Source organism: Staurois parvus, unplaced genomic scaffold, assembly GCF_062004578.1.
Source record: "Staurois parvus isolate SC_StPar_1 unplaced genomic scaffold, SC_StPar_1.0 ptg000334l, whole genome shotgun sequence".
Lineage (NCBI taxonomy): Eukaryota > Metazoa > Chordata > Amphibia > Anura > Ranidae > Staurois > Staurois parvus.
Genome location: NW_028318130.1, coordinates 5,656,571 through 5,680,185, shown reverse-complemented (window position 1 = coordinate 5,680,185; position 23,615 = coordinate 5,656,571). Strand labels below are relative to the sequence as shown.

The following is a 23,615-nucleotide window of genomic DNA, read 5'->3' as shown; positions in this document are numbered from 1 at the left end:
TTCAGCTGAGATATCTTTACCTATATCTCGAGCCCACGCCTTGGTGTAGGCAGGGAGATCGGAAAGAAGAGCATTGTGCAGTACTTTATATAGGGAGGCTAGGACATGTCTAGGCAGATTAGAGAGGGAGCACAGCCGCTCAAACTCAGTAAGTGGACAATGAATGTCGGAAGAAGAGTGTAGGTGTTTGCAAAATGTGCATAAATGTAAAGTGGTCAACCAATAACCTGGTCCGCCCAGAAGGAGCTGAAGACCTGATTGAGGGCAGATAGTCTCGAGCTACGGGCCATAAGGTGCGCGTAAAGGGACCGATGACAGAAGAGCCCAACCCCTGAGGAAGAGCAGGGTTGTCAAATAGGGGTAATAAGGGAGAGGGATCAGATGATAAAAGAGCAACAATGCCCCGTTGATACCACAATCGCAGTACAGCCACAGTCAACGGGGACAGGGCGAGAAAACGCTGGTTGTCTCGACTATAACCCTACGGCAAAGTCCGAAGATCCACCGGAGACAAATCTTGTTCAATCATACAAGAGGCTTTATGGAAGGGCCTGGGAAACCAGTCAAGCATTCCAGGCTAGCAATGGGCTCATGCAGCGGAATGATGTCAGCACCAAAAACTCACCTTTACCAGAGATTGGCTTGCTAAAATGGTCTGGCATTTGGCCATAGTTGCCGAGCTTAAAGGCTACTGCATTAATGCGTGAACACCCCTGTGAGTCCCTGAACTTTTTATCAGAGAGAAATTTTTGTTTCTTGTGATGGATTTCTTTAAAAAACCAATGAATGGTACATTCCTTTACAGGACTGCCATGTAGCACTAGCAATGGAAGTCATTAATCTATACATTGTTACATAAAAGGATTGGCAATCCTTATAACTCTGGTTCAGCTGACTTGAATGGAAGTTTTTCACTTTTATTATTTATGCATATATGCCTTCAGACCTATTCTTAGCTTTTTTTTTTTTGTTTGTTTTTCAGGGCATCGAGTATTTTTTATCAAGAGGTATCCTTGATGATTCACCAAAAGAAATGGCAAAATTTATATTTTATACCAGAACACTCAACTGGAAGAAACTGAGGATATATCTTGATGAAAGGTAAAGAACAAAATAAAATGATAAAGCAAATATATTCTGTGAATAAATAACAAGGTACAATTTTAAACATTGTTGGTTCCAGTTGAAGATTGCATTTGCTGTATCATAGTAAATAGAGATTTTATTTTTTTTCTGTTTGTTTTATAATGTTCTTTTTATTTAGTATTAAAAACCCTTCATAGGCCAAGTCCACACACAACTGATATTTCAGTTTTAGTATAAGCAGCAAGTTAATAACTCTCTAGCATCTATGTTGAAAGGGTGATTGAAATACCTTAGATTCACAGAAGATAGAAATATCTTGTATTTGGAAGGAGATTCGGTGCACAGACCACATATGTTTGCTTGTATTTCTGAACTGTAACTTGTACTTTTTATTATGCCTTTTTTATAATTTTCTTATTTTTTTCTTTTTCTATAGGCGAGATGTATTGGATGATTTGGTGACTCTGCACAACTTCAGCAATCAATTTCTACCAAATGCACTGAGAGACTTTTTTCGACATATACATGCTCCAGAGGAACGTGGGGAATACTTAGAAACACTTATCACTAAGTTTTCTCACAGATTTTGTGCTTGCAATCCTACTCTAGCACGAGACCTTGGCCTTAGCCCTGGTAAGGAGAAAAGAGACAGAAATGATAGCTTGAAAGTCTTTTTAGACGTTGTTCCCTGAGAGGGGTATCTGCTGTACACTAGGAGTGCTTATCCCAAAAGGAAAAAAAACTGTTGCTGTAACAGCTTAAAAAGTGTTAACTGGGGTTAAGCTTTAATTTTTAATCAATTCCATTTACTAGCACGTCTAAAGCTTGCCATATTCTTGTAGATTTTTGGATTTGTACAAACATTCAGTACAGTCTGTGATTTGACAAATGTCATCCGAGTGTACTTCAAACTTTTAAGTTGCTTTTTAACATTCGAATTTGGAACGAAAGGACTTTCCTGTACGAAAACCATATTCACTGTTAACAATTCGTTCATTCGGGAAAAAATTTCCATCCTGCTCCTTCAAAATTTCTTGGTTGCTGTGATCGAAAATGAATGTCAGTTTGACCTCACTAACAAAAAATTGAACAAAAGTTCTTAATTCAAAAAATATCAAAATTCCAATAGCAAGGCCAACAAAACACCTACCCCCTTCCCAGATTGACAGTGCTGCTGTCCAAAAGTCTCTATTGCTCATCTAGTGGAGTGGAGACACCCTAAGACAGGAAGTGTGTTACTGGTGGATCACCAGGTCAAAATAAGGGGGAAATATATGCAATATATCACATTTTTGTTATTGGTGTTAATACTGCTTTAAAGTGAAATTTGTGTGCCCAGAGTTGAAAACAAAAACCTTTCTATGTGACTACTACAGATGAAACTATAATATACTCCATGTATAATCAGAAGATACCTGAACTGATTGAAGGAAAGGCTGCAGTAAAATAAAATACAAAGTTGTATTTTTCCCAGAAAAGTATAAAAGGTTTAAAGGTATTTAAGAACCAGACATATCCCACTAAAAGTTCAGATGGTATTACTGCATTGTAAGCCAAATCTTTCATTTATGGGGCATAAACATCTAAGAGATCTGGGGTATTTGATTATTTGAAATTGATTTATAAACATGACATTCTGCCATGTGCAGTCCTTTCAACTCTGTTTCCTTTAAGGCACCAGATGAACTTAGGTTGTAACTTAGTCCATCCTTATAGGTATACAACATACTTTCAAAGAATTAGTGCTGAAGCAGATATCCATGGTTGTATAGAAATATTAAAATAATGGGTTCATTATAACAAAGGTTGACAAGTTCAGAAGAACATAAGCATTTTCCATGCAAAGGACATATCTATTCAAACATACTGTATATTCCACATTGCAAGTTCACTTTTTATTGCAGTTTAACTTCTTCAGGACTGCCTACTACAGATTTACTGTTTTTTTTGCGACCCTCTACGCTGGACCACATACATGTATGTGCTCTAGCATTTCTGGGTATTGGGTACATGTATGCGCCTGCCATCCGTCCTGTGCTGTTATTCGCTACAGCACAAGCCAATCAGCAGGTCTCGGCCAATGATTTATGGACGGGATCTGTTGATTAGCTTAGTGAATCAAAGTTCAGATACCTGTGTTTACGAACAGCACAGGGCTCTGAACAGGGAGCAAAGATGTGCTTGTTTTTTCTTCCCCGCAAAGCAGGGAGAAAAAAAATCACATTGTTTAGTAAAAACAGCACACATTACACGTTAGGCACATAGTTAATCCATTGATTGCACCTAGATGTTAACCCCTTCCAAGCCATTCTCATTAGTACAGTGATTGTGTATAGTGTTAGCATTGATCACTGTAATTGTGGCACTGGGGGTGTCAGTCATTTCCTGCCCAGTGTCCATGTCAGATTGCCTGCTGCACTATCACAGTCCTACTAGAAATTACTGATTACTGCCATTACTAGTATAAAAATAAATAAATAAAAAATCCAGTGTATATACCATCCTTTGTAGACACTATAACTTTCACACAAACCAATCAATATACACTTCCTAGGATTTTATTTTACCAAAGACATATAGCAGAATACATTTTGGCCTAAATTTGTGAATAATTTTTTTAAACATTTTTTACTGGATATATTTTATAGCAGAAAGTAAAAAAAAAAGTTTTCAAAATTTTCGGTCTATTCATTTATATAATAATAATATGAATTCATACGTGATCAAATGCCACTAAAAAAAACTCTATTTGTGTGAAAGAATGATATAAATTTCATTTGAGTACAATGTTGCATGACTGCATAATTGCTGGTTAAAGTGTTACTAAACCCAGGACCCTGCATTCATGCTATCTGGTGTCCCATAGTACAGAGAACATGGAAATTAAATTATTTTTGTAAATATAAACTAAATCCCTTTTTTTTCAACAGCAGTTACAGCAGTCTTGAGACTTATATCAGTGTCTAACAGAGCACATGTTAAGCTTGTAGGAGTTTTAATTCTGCTCTAGGAAGATGCAGACCCTTGACCTCTGTCTGGACAGTGTTGATTGGCCCTGTGCTGATCATATGCACTCTCTCAAGGAAAAAGAAAAACCTCTCTAGCAATACACACCAAACTGAGCATGTTGAGAGTGACTCCACACAATATGTCTTATCAGGAGATGCAGTGAAGGAAATAAGTATTTGATCCCCTGATGATTTTGAATGTTTTTCCACTCACAAAGAAATGATCAGTCTAAAAATCGAATGGCAGGTGTATTGTAACACTGAGAGACAAAATAGCAACAAAAAATTCAAAAGAAATCTATGTCTAACAAATAATGCACTGATTTGCATGTTCATGAGGGAAATAAATATTTTATCCGCTATCATTCTGCAGGATTTCTGGCTACCAGGTATCTTTCATACAGGTAACAAGCTGAGATTAGAAGCAGTCTCTAAAGGGAGTGCTGCTAATCTCATTTTGTTACCTGTATAAAAGACACCTGTCCACAGGCGCAATCAGATTCCAAACTCTCCACCATGGCAAAGACCAAAGAGCTGCCCAAGGTTGTCGGGGACAAGATTGTAGACCTACACAAGGCTGGACTGGGCTACTAAACTATCGCCAAGCAGCTTTGTGAGAAGGTGACAACAGTTGGTGAAATCATTTGCAAATAGAAGAAACACAAAACAACTGTCAGTCTCCCTAGGTCCGGTGCACCATGTAAAATCTCACCTCATGGAATATCAATGATCCTGAGAACAGTGAGGAATCATCCCAGAACTACATGTGAGGATCTTGTCAGGCAGCTAGGACCACAGTCACCAAGAAAACAATTGGTAGCACACTATGCCGAGAAGGATTGAAATCCTGCAATGCCTGCAAGGTCCCTCTGCTCAAGAAAAGGGGCGAAGTACGGGGTGATGTGCCGTCAAATCTTGAGTGAGAACCTTCTTCCCTTAGCCAAGGCATTGAAAATGGGTTGTGGGTGGGTGTTTTCAGCTTGACAATGACCCAAAACACATGGCCAAGGCAACATAGGAGTGGCTCAAGAAGGAGCACATTAAGGTCCTGAAGTGGCCTAGCCAGTCTCCAGACTTTAATCTAATTGAAAATCTGTGGAGGGAGCTGAAAGTTCGAATTGCCAAACATCAGCCAAAAAACCTTAATGACTTGGAGAGGATCTGTCAAGAGGAGTGGGCGAGAATCCCTCAGGTGTGTGCAAACCTGGTGGCCAACTACAGGAAACGTCTGACCTCTGCGATTGCCAACAAGGGATTTGCCACCAAGTACTAAGTCATGTTTTATGAAGGGGATCAAATAATTATTTCCCTCATGAACATGCAAATCGGTGCATAATTTGTTAGACATGCATTTCTTTTGAACTTTTTGTTGCTATTCTGTCTCTCAGTGTTATAATACACCTACCAGTCGATTTTTAGACTGATCATTTCTTTGTGAGTGGGCAAACATTCAAATCAGCAGGGGATCAAATACTTATTTACTTCACTGTAAGAGGGGGACACTGGAAGAAGGGGAGGATCAGAAAAGTCAGGGTCAAACAGCCTATTTACAGAATGCAGGAGATTAATCCTTTAGGTTCCACAGTGAGTATATCAAGCATGCTTTACTGCATATACAGATTGATTTTACTGGGTTTAGTAACATTTTAAAGTATCGCAGTGCAGAATAGCAAAAAAAAATGCCATGGTGATGCAGGGGGTAAAACCTTCAGGAGCTGAAGTGGTTAAAAAAAAAAAAAACCCTCAATGTAAGTGACAGATTTAAAATTGTTCCACACTTTGAGTTTGGAAGATATAAGACACCCTTAGGGCTGGTTCACACTATAGAAATGCAGTCTGGATGTGCTTCTGCATGCACATTTTGTACATGTTCTAGATGCTTTTTTTTTCCTCCTTTTTTTGGGTCATTTGGGGTCCCGTGTGTTTTTGATACATTTTTATTGCGTTTTACCACATTCTAGTGCATTTTGTTGCATTTTACTGCTTTCCGGTGCATTTTTGATGCGCTTTACCAGCTTCCAGTACAGTTCTGTGCAGGAAAAATGCAGTATGTTGTTTTTTTTTTTTTTTTTTTTTTAACTGGAACTGCAAGCACTGGTGTGAACCATAACATTGACAACCATGTAACCTACTTTATGACCATTTTGAAATCAGAAAAAAAACGCATGTGGTGTGAACATTCTGTAGCTGAAAACGATACAGCTGGTAAAAAGTATAGACATTTTAGTTGAGGTTAACTCATAAAATCTGGAAAAGTGTGATTAAAAATGTGGCACATAAAAGATACAGAGCTTTAATGGGTCAGTTTTTTTTTTGTCATGCCAAAAGCAATGAGAAAGAATAATGGAATACGTTAAAAATCAATTTGTGATAATTACAGACCCTGGTAGGGAAATAGTCCTATTTTTCAGATATACAATGTGTATTCTATTCTGAGACTGTAAACAGACTTCCTGATGCGCATATAGGGGTCATAACCAGCGGGTGCAGTAGTCCTGCTTTAAAGCCAATCAATGCGCTGAACAGTGTTTACAGAAGAGGCTGGTGAAAGGAAGCAATGCAGTAGAACATGTTTCTTCAACTAGTGCGCTATGGCTCACTGATTTTTGTTTATTTATTTAATTAAACTAATGCATGCATTAGACCATACTCATCAGTTCTCAGATAAGCAAAAGTAGAACTCTAGCCAAAACTGTGTTTTTGAATAGAAGGAGGAAGGATCATTACCTTTTATGAATAGAAGGAGGAAGGATCATTACCTTTTATGAATAGAAGGAGGAAGGATCATTACCTTTTATGAATAGGAGGAAGGATCATTACCTTTTTATCATGGTTTTATTACGATCTGTGTTTGCTATAGGCAGATCTTCCATAGCATTCTCTCTTCGAGAATTAAGCTGAAATCTCCCAAACGTGAGAGGAAATCTCACCTTGGGCAGCTTTTACTGGAGCTGATTTTGCATCTAGAAGAAAACTGTTATACTATTTAGAAGACAACCACAAAAAGTTTGATTGCCTTCTTTTTGTTCCTGGTGGTAATTGTAAACAAGATCTATACAAAAGGGAGGATTTCCACAGTGTGGACACAGACCACATAAAAACCTGACGCCAATTGTAGCTCTTTTTACCATATCCAAAATTAAAAAAAACAATTGACCAGTGTTCTAGCTAAAACCTGACACAGTGGCTAAATGGTTAGCACTTCTGCCTAGCAGTACTAGGGTCGTTAATTTAAATCCCAACCACAACACCACCTGCCTGAAGTTTGCATGTTCTCCCTGTGCCTGTGTGGGTTTCCTCCAGGTACTCCAGTTCCCTCCCACACTCCAAAGACATGCTGGTAGGTTAAATGGTTCCTGTCTAAATTGGCCCTAGTATGGATATTTGAGTGTGAGTTAGAGACCTTAGATTGTATACTCCTTGAGGGTCAGGGACTGATGTGAATATACAATAACTTGTGTATATATACAGTTGTGTTCAAAATAATAGTGTGTTGAAAAAAGCTCAAAATCCTTCGAATAGCTTTTATTTCCATACACACAAATGCATTGGGAACACTACACATTCTATTCCAGATCAAAACATGAAGAAAAATATATCAAATTTGTGTTGTTTCTCCAAAAAAATTGAAGAAAAGTGAATATTAGACAGTTCAAAAAATTAGCAGCGTTTGTATTCTTCTTTACAAACTCAAACATTCACTATATAAACTGAAAAATGTTTGAAGATTTTGCTTTCCTTTGAATCACTTAATATTTCGTTGTATAAGCACTGTTTCTGAGAACTGCTGTACATCTGTGTTGCATGGAGTCAACCAACTTCTGGCACCTGTGAACAGGTATTCCAGCCCAGGATGATTGGACTACATTCCACAGTTCTTCTCTATTTCTTGGTTTTGCCTCAGAAACTGCATTTTTTATGTCACCCCTCAAGTTTTTTATTGGATAAAGATCCGGGGATTGGGCTGGCCACTCCATAACATCAATCTTGTTGGTCTGGAACCAAGATGTTGCACGTTTACTGGTGTGTTTGGGGTCGTTGTCTTGTTGGAACACCCATTTCAAGGGCATTTCCTCTTCAGCATAAGGCAGCATGACCTCTTCAAGTATTCTGATGTATTCAAACTGATCCATGATCCCTGGTATGTGATAAATAGGCCCAACACCGTAGTATGAGAAACATCCCTATATCATGATGCTTGCGCAACCATGCTTCACTGTCTTCACAGTGTACTGTGGCTTGAATTCAGTGTTTGGGGGTTGTCTGACAAACTGTCTCCGGCCACTAGACCCAAAAAGAACAATCTTACTTTCATCAGTCCACAAAATGTCGTGCCATTTCTCTATAGGCCAGTCAATGTGCTCTTTGGCAAATTGTAACCTCTTCAGCACATGTCTTTTTTTTTCAACAGTGGGACTTTGCGGGGGCTTCTTGCAGATAGCTTGGCTTCACATAGGCATCTTCTAATTGTAACAGTACTCACAGGGAACTTTACACCTTCTTTGATCTTCCTGGAGCTGATTGTTGGCTGAGTCCTTGCCATTTTGGCTATTCTATCCATTCAAATGGTAGTTTTTAGCTTTCTTCCATGTCTTTCAGGTTTTGGTTGCGATTTTAAAGCATTTGCGATCATTTTAGCTGAGCAGCCTATCATTTTCTGCACTTCTTTATGTTTTCCCCTCTCCGATCAACTTTTTAATCAAGGTACGCTTTCTTCTGAACAATGTCTGGAACGACCCATTTTCCTCAGAATTTCAGAGAGAAATGCACTGTAACCAGCATGTACAACATTTGCTGCCTTCCTTCCTTAAATAAGGGCAATAATTGCCATCTGTTTTACAAAGAATGAATGACCTCACTAATAGAACACCACACTGAACATTGAACATGCCCCTTTCAATTAGTGATTCAATTACACAGAATCAGCAGCATGCATGTCATGACTGTTGGGTCTGTTGGATTTCTATTACTCTACTACACCTGCTAGTAAATTATTGTAGAAATATAATTAAAGAAATATAATTTCTACCAAAAACAGTGATTGATCAGGTTAGTGATGTCTGACTGCTATTATTTTGAACACAACTGTGTGTGTGTATATGTGTGTGTGTGTGTGTGTGTGTATATGTATGTGTGTGTATATATATATATATCGCACACATGTAAATCGCTGTGTAAAAATTGATGGCGCTGTATAAGTACTTGTAATAAGTAAATCTTAAAACGGAACCATACTTCCCTCAGTTCCAGCAATGCGGCGTCCCTCTGCTCCCTACCCGGCTGCTGTCCTCTTCCAGCAGCCAGCTTCTGGGTCTTCCAGTGTTGGACGCTGTCATTGGCCAGGCAGGGACAATATGTTTGTGCTTTTCACCATTCCTACCCAGGTAAAACCTAAATTTTTACTTCTTACCCATCAAATAAGCAACTTGGGTAAGCTGTCTTCTAACAAAAAAAAAAATCCCAATTGTTCCCCCAGGATATGTGTAGTGTGCTCGACAGTAAATTTTGGATGAGAACAGTTTGCCCTTTTTTTTTTTTTTAATTATGCCGTCAGGCAAAAGAGGAAACCTAATATAGTGTACTGCTTTTAAAGGGAATGCATAGAGGTTTACTACATATTTAGGACTAAAACCTATATATTTTAAAATCATATTAGTTTTGTTCTACTTGGGTATAGATACAGTGGGGATCGAAAGTTTGGGCACCCCAGCTAAAAATTTGTATTAATGTGCATAAAGAAGCCAAGGAAAGATGGAAAAATTTCCAAAAGGCATCAAATTACAGATTAGACATTCTTATAATATGTCAACAAAAGTTAGATTTTATTTCCATCATTTACACTTTCAAAATAACAGAAAACAAAAAAATGGCGTCTGCAAAAGTTTGGGCACCCTGCAGAATTTATAGCATGCACTGCCCCCTTGGCAAAGCTGAGACCTGCCAGTGTCATGGATTGTTCTCAATCATTGTCTGGGAAGACCAGGTGATGTCAATCTCAAAGGTTTTAAATGCCCAGACTCATCTGACCTTGCCCCAACAATCAGCACCATGGGTTCTTCTAAGCAGTTGTCTAGAAAACTGAAACTGAAAATAGTTGACGCTCACAAAGCTGGAGAAGGCTATAAGAAGATAGCAAAGCGTTTTCAGATGTCAATATCCTCTGTTCGGAATGTAATTAAGAAATGGCAGTCATCAGGAACAGTGGAAGTTAAAGCAAGATCTGGAAGACCAAGAAAAATATCAGACAGAACAGCTCGCAGGATTGTGAGAAAAACAATTCAAAACCCACGTTTGACTGCCCGATCCCTCCAGAAAGATCTGGCAGACACTGGAGTTGTGGTACACTCTTCCACTATAAAGAGATGCTTGTACAAATATGGTCTTCATGGAAGAGTCATCAGAAGAAAACCTCTTCTACGTCCTCACCACAAAAATCATCGTTTGAACTTTGCAAATGAACATATAGACAAGCCTGATGCATTTTGGAAACAAGTTCTGTGGACCGATGAGGTTAAAATTGAACTTTTTGGCCGGAATGAGCAAAGGTACGTTTGGAGAAGAAGGGGCACAGAATTTAATGAAAAGAACCTCTGTCCAACTGTTAAGCATGGGGTTGGATCAATCATGCTTTGGGGTTGTGTTGCAGCCAGTGGCACAGGGAACATCTCTCGAGTAGAAGGAAAAATGGATTCAATAAAATTTCAGTAAATTTTGGATGGTAACTTGATGCCATCTGTGAAAAAGCTGAAGTCAAAGAGAGGATGGCTTCTACAAATGGATAATGATCCTAAACACACCTCGAAATCCACGGGGGATTACATCAAGAGGCATAAACTGAAGGTTTTGCCATGGCCTTCACAATCTCCTGACCTCAACATAATTGAAAATTTATGGATAGACCTTAAAAGAGCAGTGCGTGACAGACAGCCCAGAAATCTCAAAGAACTGGAAGACTTTTGTAAGGAAGAATTGGCAAAGATACCTCAAACAAGAATTGAAAGACTCTTGGCTGGCTACAAAAAGCGTTTACAAGCTGTGATACTTGCCAAAGGGGGCAGTACAAGATATTAACTCTGCAGGGTGCCCAAACTTTTGCAGACGCCATTTTTTTCTGTTATTTTGAAAGTGTAAATGATGGAAATAAAATCTAACTTTTGTTGACATATTATAAGAATATCTAATCTGTAATTTGATGCCTTTTGGAGATTTTTCCATCTTTCCTTGGCTTCTTTATGCACATTTATACAAATTTTTAGCTGGGGTGCCCAAACTTTCGACCCCCACTGTATAGCATGTAAATAATTTCTGTTACCCATCTGAGCCAGCAGCTAGAAGAAATGGCCATTTGAAAAAAAAAAAAATGTTTGTTAAAAAAACATCATTTTAAAACTGACCCCAACACATTGGGGTTCACACAATTTAATGGATAAAATATGCACACACTTATATGGCTGCAGCTAATTAATCAGTACTGAAAAGGTTTTTGAGACTAAAGCTGAATTAAGTAGTATTACATATGCGTAGTGTTTGCTTACCAAGTATCTTTTAGTACCTTTTGTGCCTTTTGTTTTAGATCAGTAATGGAGGCAGATAGAAACTTAGCTGGATGAGAATAAAAGTGAAAACACATGGTGTAGGCAAAAGGTCATATTTAAAAAATATTAGTTGCAAAATAGTGCACTATACAGACAAGCACATACCACAGGTCATCGTCTGTCATTTTGCCAGATTTGGCAACCATTTATTCATCTAGTTTAAGCTCTCTTTTAGCCGTTATGTGAATGTGAGTATCATAAGTCTAAGATTTTTTATTTTATAAGCCGCAAAGTTCCTGGTACTGCCAGACTGTATGTATACCAGAAATAACTGCCTTCTGTTATCCTACAAGAATTACAGCAGCTCTCTTTAATGTTGCTCATTGTCTGTATGTTTTTGCATCCACTTGTCTTTATGTGCTCTTTCTTGTTCTTTGTAAAACTTCTTTTCCAATCTGTTTGTTGCTTAGGTAGCCCACAAAAAGAAGAATATTAAATTATGTTCTTATTTAGTTGTGGCATCAAAGTGAGGATGATGGTAAGATCTCACTATTGTGTAGGACTAATATATCTTACTTTTCAATATTTTTATTGAAAGTAGTAAATGCAGAAAAAAAGAAAAATTGTGATGTGGACAATAACAAAATTACAATCTCTGGTCATCACCAGTGTGGCATAAGAGTAAGTCCTAAGAAGGACAACAGTTATCCAGGCAATTACAGGTCAGACAAATAAAGATGTACCTACTGAACAATAACGACCTAGTAAAGCAGGTATCAAATAGTCATTTTATCAGTGATTCCATCCTATAGCCAAAATGGTAATGGAGTAAGAAGCCACAGAAACAAGTAGGATGAGTATTATACCTGTGAAGGGGGGTTCAATGATAGGGGATGGGGCAAGGAGCAAAGGGTATATTGAAATTTTGCCCCCTTATTCTAATAGGAACCCCAAAGGGTCCCGCTACCACCATCAAAAAAAGAAAAATAGAAAAGGGGTGGGACTGAGTAAGGAAAAGAGAGGGGCAAGACAAAGAAGGGGAAGAAAGAGAGGTAGTCCAGGAGCCGATTAAGGAGCTGACAAATACCAAATCCATAGATCCCACATCCTGTCAAATTTCTTAGTGTTATTGTGAAGGGTACAGGTGAGTTTGTCATTGACCATAATCCAATTGAGCTTTTGCGTCACATAATTGAATGGTACAACCGACCGCTGCCAATGTTTAGCTATAGTGATTTGTGCTGCCAGGAACATATAGGTAATAAGTTTCACAAATTTCTTTTGAACCTCATTGGATAACTTATGGAAGAGGGGCGCTTCCAGGGATCTGTGGATATTTATTCCTGTCACGGAGTAGATAGTTAAACATTCTGATCCAAAATCTAGTCACTATAGGGCATTGCCACCATATGTGGCACATAGTCCCGGTTTGCCCGCAACATCAAAAACAAACATGGTGCGCAGAGGAGTGCATTTTGATGATACGGGTAGGTGACCAAATACCAGCGTAATAAAGTTTTATTCTATCAAGGTAGAGTTGATATATATTTTGGATAAGCCACCTCCTGCCATTCAGGCAATTCCCAGGTGAAATTCAGGTCCCTCTCCCATTGGAGCATATATGAAAGTTTAGTTGTTGGATAACTGAGGGAAGCATATATCACAGAAATTCGTCCCCGTAAGAGGCCTCTTGCCTGACAAGACAATTCAAATAGGGTGAGAGTGAGGGGTCCATCTAATAGGATAAGTTTATAGTATCGGAATATTTCACTAGAGGGCATCTGAAATTTATCTACAAAATATTGCAAAGAGTATGGTTGGTCGAACTAATTTTACATAAAAACATGAAATATTCTTTTTTGACATAGGTGTCGAAGAACAATCGCCACAATGTTTATCATTTTTCCCACAAATTCCATAAGTGCCTACTTTAGATGGGGCACATAGCCCTATGGTAACTATTGAATTCATTAATGACTACCTGTACATGTTTGAAACATTGTATGAACAGGTCATAAAGCAAAGTTGTAATGTTTAAGTGGCTCTTGTCCTATGTTATGGATAATTTCAAAGCTGGTGTTTGAATACTCACATTTGGGAAGGGCAAACAACGTATTAAGTGCATCAGCTGACAAGTAAATCTAGCCATTATTATAAAGTGTCATATAATTACTGGTTTGTTATTGATTTGCGCTGTATAACCTAATATGGCATCACAGTTACCATTTGTCACAAACTTTGACAGTTCAAACTATCAATATATAGAAAAAACCTTAGTCTCTATCCTTGATTAGTGTAGATCACTATTAAAGGAATTAGTATTCACCTTTTTAAAGGTTTTTTTTTTTTTTCAAATTTTTGACATAATTACCCATTCATATTTTTATTATGAAGGAGGTTAGGAGTTTAAATGTTAATCTAATTTTATTATTTTAATATTATTGAATTTACAGATTTTTAGGTTAGGGGCTTAAGAGTACTCTGTCAGCTGGGCAACACAGTGGCTAAATGGTTAGCACTTCCACCTGGCAGTAAAAGGGTTGTTGGTCCGAATCCCAACCACGGCACCATGTTCTCCCTGTGGCTGCGTGGGTTTCCTCCGGGTACTCTGGTTTCCTCCTACACTCCAAAGTCATGCTGGTAGGTTAAATGGTTCCTGTCTAAATTGGCCCTAGTATGTATGAATGTGAGTTAGGGACCTTAGATTGTATGCTCCTTGAGGGTTAGGGACTGATGCGAAAGTACAATATATATAAAGTGTTGCGTAAATTGATGGCACTATAAGTACTTGTAATACATAAAATAAATACAGCTGCACCGTAAATACAATTATTTAAGTTAGCCAACTTTATAGACTTGTACTGTGAGAAGTAGTAGTAAAGCATTAATATTATAGTAGTATTTACCGACTTAACCCTCTTTGGAGGTATTATGTATGTCCAGATAGTGTAATGTTTGAACAAGCTTGTTACCATTTTTGTTCAGTTCACTGTCGGCTGTAATGTAAAAATGACCTGGACTCCCGATTACAGTGCAAGGAGCGCGGACCCCTATCCCCAACCAACCAACCCACCCAATCCTCATTCTATGCTTCCCACGCTCTCTCACTTTTCGTGGGAGTCTGGGACCTCCATAAACAGTCTCAGGATGGCAAGCAGAAGGATATCAAGGAGCATCTGTTCCCTGGTCTCCTCTGCTGTTTATGAAGTAGTATGAATGAAAGTACTCCGCTCTGAGCTTTTCCAGTTTCAGAGCTGTCATTTCCTGCCTGCTGTAACTGAGGAAGCAGCTATCAACCAAGATCTGTGCTTGATTATCTGCAGTGGAAGACAGAGAAGACATTGGGGGTTTAAAGAGTACCTGTCACCTGTCCAGTGCTATCTCATAGGGGCTTGTTATTCCCCTTATGATGGCATAAAGTTAAATAAAATTATAATTGTAATATAAAAAAGTAAATAAATAACTTAACCCTGTCTTCCTGTACATACCTGCAAATGCACACGGTGTGCACATGTAGACCTTGATTGCAGTATTACATTTGAGGTATGCTACAAACATTGTAGTGAAAGCAAAATATATCTAGGGTTTTAATTTATGGTTAACTCTAAATTGATGAGCTGTAAAGGCTTTTAAAGGGCTGCGCTTGGCGATCATTAGGTAACGTAGTTTTTCTTACGGTCATTGAAGGGCACAGCCTCCTCTTCTTTATCCATAACCAAATAGGGTTTTATAACTTCACCTACAGTAGTAGGACACTAGACAGAAAAAAAAACTTGGCACCTTCTATGGGCAGTCCTCTCTGGGCATGAAACCCCCTCTCTGCTATAGTTCTCCAATTTTTTTCTCCATTAGTTGGTTTGCCCACCCCTCTTTGTGGCACTGCTTGAGGACATCCCTGTTTGGTTATGGATAAAGAAGAGGAGGCTGTGTTAGTCAATGAAAGTAAGAGAAAACAGGATTTTTTGTTACCGTAAAATCCCTTTCTCTGAGTTCATTGACAGACACAGCACCCAGCCCTCTATGGAGTTTTCTCATTTGACACTGCTTATAACTGACTGGAGACACATAGCAGAGAGGGGGTTTTATACTATAAGTAGTTATTAAGAGGTTGTTAATTAAGTTATCGTGTCACCCAATGTTTGGTTTCCATTCAGTAGCCAAAAAAGGCATTCAAAAAAAGGGGGTTTGTGAAAAGAGATTCACAGAAAAGCGGCTACATTATGAACAGACCGTGACACTCAGAAAATTTTCCAAAAATTATGCTTTATTACACAGATATAAATATGACATATGGGCATTCGCCCTGGTTTACCATCACCTCAGTATGAGACAATAACACACAGACCTAAAACCATATAAAATGACATCAAGACCGGTCTAAATGTATGTGCAACAGAAAAAGTGACTGCAAGAGTCTAATATCTCTGTAGTACAAACACATAGGTAAACACTTCCCAAAAGAGGTGTATCCAAAAATTATACCATAGGTATACCATAATATTAAATAATGAATTTACACCAATATCATAATGGTGAATCCCGAACAGGGAATCCAAAAATTATACTATGGATATACGTATATCACATGTATGAAATGCAGTAAGCACAATAAGCGTGAAGAGGGGAACAGTAAGCCTCAGGCCTGTTTGGAAAAAGACATAAATGTCAAATATATGATGCAATACATTCCTGTGCCGGCATTCCTGTGCCTGTGCTGAGTTCATTGACAGACACAGCACCCAGCCCTCTATGGAGTTTTCTCATTTGACACTGCTTATAACTGACTGGAGACACATAGCAGAGCGGGGGTTTTATACCCTGAAAAGACTGCCCATAGGAGGTGCTGAGTTTTTTTTTTTTTCTGCCTAGTGTCCTTCTGTAGGTGGGGCTATTAAACCCTATTTGGTTATGGATAAAGAAGAGGAGGCTGTGTCCGACAATGAACTCAGGGAATGGTATTTATGGTGAGTAACAAAAAAATCCTGTTTTTTCATGATATCTTGGGTGCATGTAATTTTAAAACGTGACATGTTTGGTATCTAATTACTTGACGCAACCCCTTTTTCTATATTTCACCAAAAACATTGGGGGTTATATTTTGTTTGCACTAAAATTCTTTTTAATTATTTTTTTTTCACCTGTTGTGCAAGTATTGTTCAACATTAAAAAATATATATATATATATATATATATATATATATATATATATATTTTTTTTTTTTTTTTTTTTTCTAAAAGGCCTCTACTCTCAGAAAATACACTGTATTATGTTCTGGGGGCTTTAAGTAATTTCATAGTAAAAAAATTCATATGTGCAAAAAAATGGGAAAACAATGCTCTATAGATTGGACTGGTTAAAAAGTTAATAAGGCTGCCCCCAAGTACACTTATAAATATAAAATGATATATAGAAAGGGCTATTTAGAACATTAAACCGCATATTGGTAGTGTTTTTTTACATTAAGCTCATCTCTTGAACAGTCCTTTTTAAAACACCCCAGTCACCACAGAATCACTTATTAAAAATAAAATAAAATAAGAATAAAAACAGACCGACCCTGGAAAAGGAACTGCCCTGTACTTGTCTTTCCAGCGAACTGTGTCTTGAAACACCACTGCTTCACTGCTGTCCAGCCACTACAGGCATTACATTGTAAGCTCCAAGGAGCAGGGCCCTCAAATCCCTCTTGTATTGAACTGTATTGTTACTGTATTGTCTCCCGTTATACTGTAAAGCGCTGAGCAAACTGTTGGCGCTATAAATCCTGTATAATAATAATAATACCTCAGATGTATGAATACCTGCTTCTCTTGCCAGATGCAATGGTTTCTCCCATTGATAGGAACCATTGTGTGTGATGAAGGAACCAGGTATTTCACCCATTTGACCAGCTGAATAACTTGCAATAGCCAGAGAGCAGTAAAATGTCAATGTTTTAAGAGCCAAGCTGCTGGAAAGGTAAGTAAAGTGCCTCTGCTTTTTAAGGTCTAGTCTTTTTTGTAAGTGACCCTGTGGTGAAGTCCTTTTGAAGGATAAATTTGAGTAACAACTGAAGCAAGATCTCTCTCCAGGAAGCATTGTCTGGGAAAGCAAATTAACGTGTAACTGTGTGAACCATTTACTGGTTCATTATGAGTTTCACAGCTGAGGTAGCTAAGTAATTTTCATATGGTTTCTCTGGATATCTGCCTCATTGCAGCTACGGAGCCATTCTTTAAATTAGTTTCAAATTCTGCACTAGAATTTTTTTAAATATTTTAACAATCTCATCCTAAATTAAACCTTGTATACGGCTTTTTTTTAACACAAATATGCTAAGTGAGTCAGCACTTGGGGAGAATACAGCATAACATTTCTGCATTTAAAGAAAGTATGTGTTTTGTTAGTCAGAGTTTTCCCAAGCATGACATTGTTATATTTTTCTTTTTGCCAATTTTGTATTAATGTCATCCTGTTTATTTTTATTTTTTTGTGTTTTGTTTAGATGCAGTGTATGTCCTGTGCTATTCTTTGATTCTGCTTTCCATCGACCTCGCCAGTCCTCATGTGAAGAACAAAATGTCAAAGAGAGAATTTATCAGAAACACACGGCGTGCTGCTCAGAATATTAGTGAAGAATTTGTAGGGCATCTTTATGACAACATTTACCTTGTTGGCCATGTTGCTGTCTAGATGCACCATCCATAGAGTCTATAACCTAGGTATAGTCCTAGGACTGCTCCCCAGTGCTGCAACTGAGATGGCATATATTGGGGTTATGTTAGTGCTGGTCATTCTAACCTCTGGCTGCAATCTAATTATGTGTTCTCTCCTTTCTTAGCAATGAATATGATTGCAGAATTATTTTTTAATAGTTTTGCTTATCATGTCCTGCACATACCCGTGCCATTAGACTGACTTAGCCACTTATGACTGTTAAACTGACATTACAATGTAGGCCTTCTTCAGGGTGTTGGATCTAAAAACACTAGATTTTGTTTTTGAAAGCATTTACCAATGCATTGTTCTTTTTTAATATCTTGTAATTTGTACATAAACTAAAGAGATTTATAATCATAATATAAAATATTAAATATGTTTAAATATTTTAATTTAAGTTGTTTCTCATTTCTTGGCTTGGTTATTTTTTCCATCTTCTAATACAAAACAATTTTGTCAAAAAACAAGGTTTGATATATGTGAGCATGGTTTCCTGACTGAAGTTGCTGTTGTGATTTGGAAAGCTGTAACAGTTCAGGGAACAAAAATTGAATGTATAATATTCAATAACTTAGGGGTCTGTTTATAGTTGATAGCGGATACTGCTTATCCACTCTCCTCTGGAAACCGCAATATTAATCCATATTGAATTTTATGGTCATTCATAAAATGCAGTTTCCAGTGTGGAGCTTAATACTGTAGAGAAAATCCCCTAATTGTAGGAGAGGGCAGTCACATTACTGTGCTCCTCTCCCACATGTTTTTTTTTTTCATCCATATGTAAGGTGCTTCACTTGCTTCAGAGTCCCAAAGTAAGGGCGTGCAATGCTTGGGTATTTTTAGTATGTACAGACTTTATTATTGATATTGCCAACCACAACTGGATCTGTTATGTCTTCAACCATAAAAATATACTGTGGCTAAATGGTTAGCACTCCCGCCTGACAGTACTAGGGTCGTCGGTTCAAATCCCAACCACGGCACAACCTGCCTGGAGTTTGCATGTTCTCCCTGTGCCTGCGTGGGTTTCCTCCGAGTACTCCGGTTTCCTTCCACACTCCAAAGACCTGCTGGTAGGTTAATTGGCTCCTGTCTAAATTGGCCCTAGTATATGAATGTACGTTAGGGACTTTAGATTGTACGCCCCTTGAGGGTTAGGGACTGATGTGAATGTACAATATGTATGTAAAGCACTGCGTAAATTGACGGCGCTATAGAAGTACCTGAAATAAATAAATATACTGTATTTTAATAGCAAGTGGAAATTAACCAGTCATGTATTGACTTTGTAAACATATTTATAGTTTAAATGCATAGTTCATTTGAAGGGTGCCACAGTAATTACGAAATCAGGCTGTAGGCGGCTTAATACACCAATCTATCAAAACACTGAATCACAAATTCCTATGTAGTTCCAAAGGAAGGCAGTAAAACCCCCAGAAGATTGTATGTGGCTCTGCGTAACCATCCTTGGCATGAATATATTTTTGTCTGTAACCTAATTTTGGTAACATCACTTTTACTCTATACTGCCTAAGCCAGAAAAAATATTTTGGTACAAAACGTAACCGTATTTCTTGATATATTGACCCTTCATGTTACCTATGTCCTGGAATGAAAGGTTTTCAAGCCTTTCCTGAATTTGATAACTGCAATATCGTACTTAACTGTTTGGCTGGCCTGAGTTGCAGTTTTATGTATAGGGAATATAAAAAGTCTACACACCCCTGTTAAAATGTCAGGTTTCTGTGATGTAAAAAAAAATGCGACAAAGATAAATCATTTCAGAACTTTTTCCACCTTTAATGTAACCTATAAACTATACAACTCAGTTGAACAACAAACTGAAATCTTTTAGGCGGTGGGAAGTAAAAATAAAAAACTAAAATAATATGGTTGCATAAGTGTGAAGACCCTTAACCACTTATACCCCGTTCCTGCCCAGGCCAATTTTCATCTTTCAGCTTTTGACAATTGCGCGGTCATGCAACACTGTACCCATATGACATTTTTATCATTTTTTTTTTCACACACAGCTTTCTTTTGGTGGTATTTAATCGCCACTGGGTTTATTTTTTGCACTATATAAAAAAAAAAAAAAAAAGCAAAACATTTGAAAATAAGTTTTTCTTTGTTTTTCAGGTTATTTTTCTCCACTGATGTACGTTGATGAGGCTGCACTGATGGGCGGCACTGATAAGGTGGCATAGATAGGCAGCACGGATAGGCTGCACTGATGAGGTAGCACTGGCGGGCATTGATGAGGAGGCACCGATAATGCTGCACTGATATGCAGCAATGATAGTCACTGATGGGCGGCACTGACTGGTGGCACTAGTGGGTGGTACTGCTGGGCAGCACTGCAGGGCACTGATCTGCTCTGTGATAGCTGCTGGTTAACAGCAGTACTTTCCTCACGCTGTGCTGCTGATAACTGGCAACTATATTTACTCCGTGATCTGCTGTGTTATTTGACACAGCTGATCACGTGGTCAAAGGCCACTGTGATTGGCCTTTTACTCCGTCACGTGGTCAGCTGTGTCTATAGGACACAGTGATCACGGAGATCGCCGGGTGTGCGTCCCTGGGGGCGCGAGGGTGGGCGTGTTCTGGGAGGACGTCATATGGCACCCTCCCAGAACTGGGTAACTGCGCAGTAGCCGTCATTTGGCTACAGCGCAGTTACCCAGTTCTGAGAGGTCATCATATGATGTCCTCCAAGAACACGCCCTCCCGCGCACCCAAGTGGTTAAGCTAATACTTTGTTGAAGCACCTTTTTGAGTTTATTACAGCACTCAGTCTTTTTGGGTATGAGTCTATCAGCATAGCACATCTTGACTTGGCAATATTTGCCCACTCTTCCTTGCAAAAATACTCCAAATCTGTCAGATTGCGAGAGCTTCTCCTGTGTACAGCCCTCTAAAGATCACCTCACAGATTTTCGATCAGATTCAGGTCTGGGCTCTGGCTCTGGCTGCGCCATTCCAAAACTTTACTCTTCTTCTGGTGAAGCCATTCCTTTGTTGATTTGGATGTATGCTTTGGGTCATTGTCATGCTGAAAGATGAAGTTCCTCTTCATGTTCCGCTTTCTATCAGAAGCTTGAAGGTTTTGTGCCAATATTGACTGGTATATGGAACTGTTCATAATTCCCTCTGCCTTGACTAAGGCCCCAGTTCCAGCTGAAGAAAAACAGTGCCATGATTCACTGTGGATATGGTGTTCTTTTGGTGATGTGCAGTGTTGTTTTTGCGCCAAACATATCTTTTGGAATTATCACCAAAAAGTTCAACCTTCGTTTCATCAGACCATAACACATTTTCCCACATGCTTTTGGGAGACTGCATTTGTGTTTTTGCAAGTTTTACCCAGGCTTGATTTTTTTCTTCGTAAGAAAAGGCTTCCGTCTTGCCACTTTACCTCATAGCCCAGACATATGAAGAGTACAGGAGATTGTTGTCACATGTACCACACAGTCAGTACTTGCCAGGTATTCCTGCAGTTCATTTTACGTTGCTGTAGGCCTCTTGGCAGCTGTTAGGGATCCGGGTATGACCAGAAATGTGTGGACTGACACAGGGAAACACAGGCTCCAGGTAAAGTATAAACAATACAATTTATTACAGACTAAAAAATACATAAACGCAGTGCAAGACTAAACATAAACACAGTGCAACCAAACCTCCCAACAGATAACAATAAGAACAATACTAAACGTAGTCGGGCAGGCCGGGTCGGTAGCAAACGGGCAGGCAAGGTACAAGGAGCAGGCGGAAGCGTAGTCAGGAATAGCCAAGGTCAGGACAGGCAGAGTCTGGATTAAAGCAGAATCAGGATCAGGCAGGATGCAGGTACAGGGGCTCATGGGAAACATACACCAAGGCCCTGATCACAGGCCTGGCCATTCCTTAAATACACCTGCTGTAATCAGCCTCAGGTGATGGCTCATTGCAGGAGTGAGCCTCTGGTTGCTGAGAGCACCCGCTGACCAGCCCTGGTACTGCAGCCCACAAGGCAGGTGAGTCCTACCACCACTGGCAAGTCCCTTCCTGACAGCAGCCTCCAAGATCAGTTTTCATCAATTTTGGAGGGACGTCTAGTCCAGTTCTTGGTAATATCACTGTTGCGCCATATTTTCTCCACTTGATGATGACTGTCTTCACTGTGTTCAATGGTATATCTAATGCCTTGGAAATTATTTTGTACCCTTCTCCTGACTGATACCTTTTAATATTGAGATCCCTCTGATGCTTTGGAAGCTTTCTGCGGACCATGGCTTTTGCTGTAGGATGCAACTAAGAAAATGTCAGGAAAGACCTACTAGAACAGCTGAACTTTATTTGGGGTTAATCAGAGGCACTTTAAATGAGGCAGGTGTGTACTGACTCCTATTTAACATGATTTTGAATGTGATTGCTTAATTCTGAACACAGCTACATCCCTAGTTATAAGAGTGTACTTATGCAACCACATTATTTTAGTTTTTTATGTTTACTTCCCCCCCTCCCAAAAGATTTCAGTTTGGTTTTCAATTGAGTTGTACAGTTTATAGGTCACATTAAAGGTGGAAAAAGTTCTAAAATGATTTATCTTTGCCTCATTTTTTTACATTTTTTGACTGATACCTTTTAACAATGAGATCCCACTGATGCTTTGGAAGCTCTCTGTGGACCATGGCTTTTGCTGTAGGATGTGACTAAGAAAATGTCAAGAAAGACCTACTAGAACAGCTAAACTTTATTTGGGGTTAATCAGAGGTACTTCAAATGATGGCAGGTGTGTACTGACTTATTTAACATGATTTTTAATGTGATTTCTCAGTTCTGAACACCGCTACATCCCCAGTTATAAGAGGGTGTGCACACTTATGCAACCACATTATTTTAGTTTTTTATGTTTATTCCCCCACTCCTCCCTAAAGGATTTCAGTTTGCTTTTCAATTGCGTTGTACAGTTTATAGCTCACATTAAAGGTAGAAAAAGTTCTGAAATTATTTATCTTTGTCTAATTTTTTTACATCACAGAAACCTGACATTTTAACAGGGGTGTGTAGACTTTTTATATCCACTGTAAATGTCTCTACATACAAACATGGTAAATGACTACCAGTTTTCAGCAGCAGTGAAAAAAAATTGTTTTTGTGGTGAATTTTTTTGTTTGATCTTGCAAAAAATTGCAGACTGACTTGGAAAAAAAAACTTTCTGTAATTCAGACTTACCAACCCAAGCTGACCATTCAGATAAAGTAGGCTGTTATATTGAGGCAAGGCTCCCAAACCTTTCA

At 38.6% G+C, this 23,615-nt stretch overlaps 1 protein-coding gene across 1 annotated transcript in view; it reads left to right on the top strand.

Annotated features, from left to right (window-relative positions):
- Positions 1–18,721, top strand: part of FBXO8 (F-box protein 8) — an 82,319-nt gene extending 63,598 nt beyond the window's left edge. Inside the window, exons 5-7 of the mRNA XM_089684041.1 lie at positions 983–1,101; positions 1,523–1,719; positions 18,115–18,721. Coding sequence (XP_089540167.1) covers positions 983–1,101; positions 1,523–1,719; positions 18,115–18,302 — 504 coding nt within the window. The 3' untranslated portion in view covers positions 18,303–18,721. The remainder of the gene's footprint in view (positions 1–982; positions 1,102–1,522; positions 1,720–18,114) is intronic.
- The last annotated feature ends 4,894 nt before the right edge of the window (positions 18,722–23,615 follow it).